The sequence below is a fragment of the Etheostoma spectabile genome, chromosome 8, assembly GCF_008692095.1.
Source record: "Etheostoma spectabile isolate EspeVRDwgs_2016 chromosome 8, UIUC_Espe_1.0, whole genome shotgun sequence".
In the NCBI taxonomy this organism is placed as follows: Eukaryota; Metazoa; Chordata; class Actinopteri; order Perciformes; family Percidae; genus Etheostoma; species Etheostoma spectabile.
This window is the reverse complement of record NC_045740.1, coordinates 5,089,404-5,090,496: the sequence shown is the minus strand read 5'-3', so window position 1 is coordinate 5,090,496 and position 1,093 is coordinate 5,089,404. Positions and strand designations below refer to the sequence as shown.

General features: G+C 39.3%; 1 protein-coding gene across 3 annotated transcripts in view; it reads left to right on the top strand.

The window, feature by feature from the left end:
* pik3c2g (phosphatidylinositol-4-phosphate 3-kinase catalytic subunit type 2 gamma) overlaps window positions 1-1,093 on the top strand; it is a 20,145-nt gene that overhangs the window by 3,419 nt on the left and 15,633 nt on the right. For all 3 annotated transcript variants that reach the window (XM_032523793.1, XM_032523794.1, XM_032523792.1), the window contains one exon: window positions 761-918. In XM_032523793.1, the coding sequence (XP_032379684.1) occupies window positions 761-918 (158 nt within the window). The remainder of the gene's footprint in view (window positions 1-760; window positions 919-1,093) is intronic.

Below are 1,093 nucleotides of genomic sequence, written 5' to 3'. Positions count from 1 at the left end.
CCTTAGTATGTGCCATTTATGAGTCTGTAGCTAATGAGGAGGAAGGGGGGGGGGGCCAAAATGGAAGCTGTCCAACTGCAACTTTGTTCGTTTAAAAGCCATGATGTCTCTTTCTCATGGGTGGGACACGTTCTCTGGGCGGGGAAAGCCAATAAAGGGGAGGTAACCCCTTGTGTCCTCATAAGGAGCAAGGTTCCAGATCGGCCCATCTGAGCTTTCATTTTCTTAAAGGCAGAGCAGGATACCCAGGACTCGGTTTTCACCTATCAACATATCTAGCCGCTGGGGGACCATAGGCAGGCTGGGGGAACTCATAAAGTGAAATTTTTATGCCATGGGACCTTTTAAAGTAGTTAATTTTTAAACTTATTTTTCAATTATCTGTTTGGCATTTAAATTAGATAAATATGAAATTAATTTGTTTAAAATCTCTTCCATAATGACACATTAAATGACGTATAAAACAAAAAAAAATCACAGGATTTTAAAGTTTGTAAAGTTTTTTTTTTATTGCTGGAGTTAAAGTTGTAGTTGCTTAAAAATCTCCACGTGACTTTTCCCAAATGTTCTTTAAATGTGATTTCATTATTATATACTGACAGAAATGTGATGATTTCTTTTCTTATTTTCAACTAGTGTTTTTTTGCCTTCTGTGAGCTGAAATGAATCGTGTTCATATGAAGTTTTGGTAAAGAACATATCTGTCATCATCCTTCCTTTTTCTCTCTGGCAACCTGTTTTTCTTCACCATCTCTGGCAGGCTAATGTCACGTCACAGGCACACAGACAGCGTTTACAACTCAGGTGTGGTATGGAGTCGAGTGTTACAAATCCACCCTGCGCTGCTGCAGCAGGTGGAGGTGACTGTCAGCGTGGCCATGGAGTGGGACAATCCCCAGATCCCCTTCTCCACCACAGGTAAGATTAACCAACACTGTACCACAGTCAAAATACATACAGTCACTGTAGTTTAGAAGGCTGTCTTTCATTTGATGTCACACCTAAAAATTATAATTTGAATAATGAGGTGCAGTCCTAAGGTATTGAAAGCAAAATAACTTAACTTAGCTATTGTAAAGGGCTATACAAATAA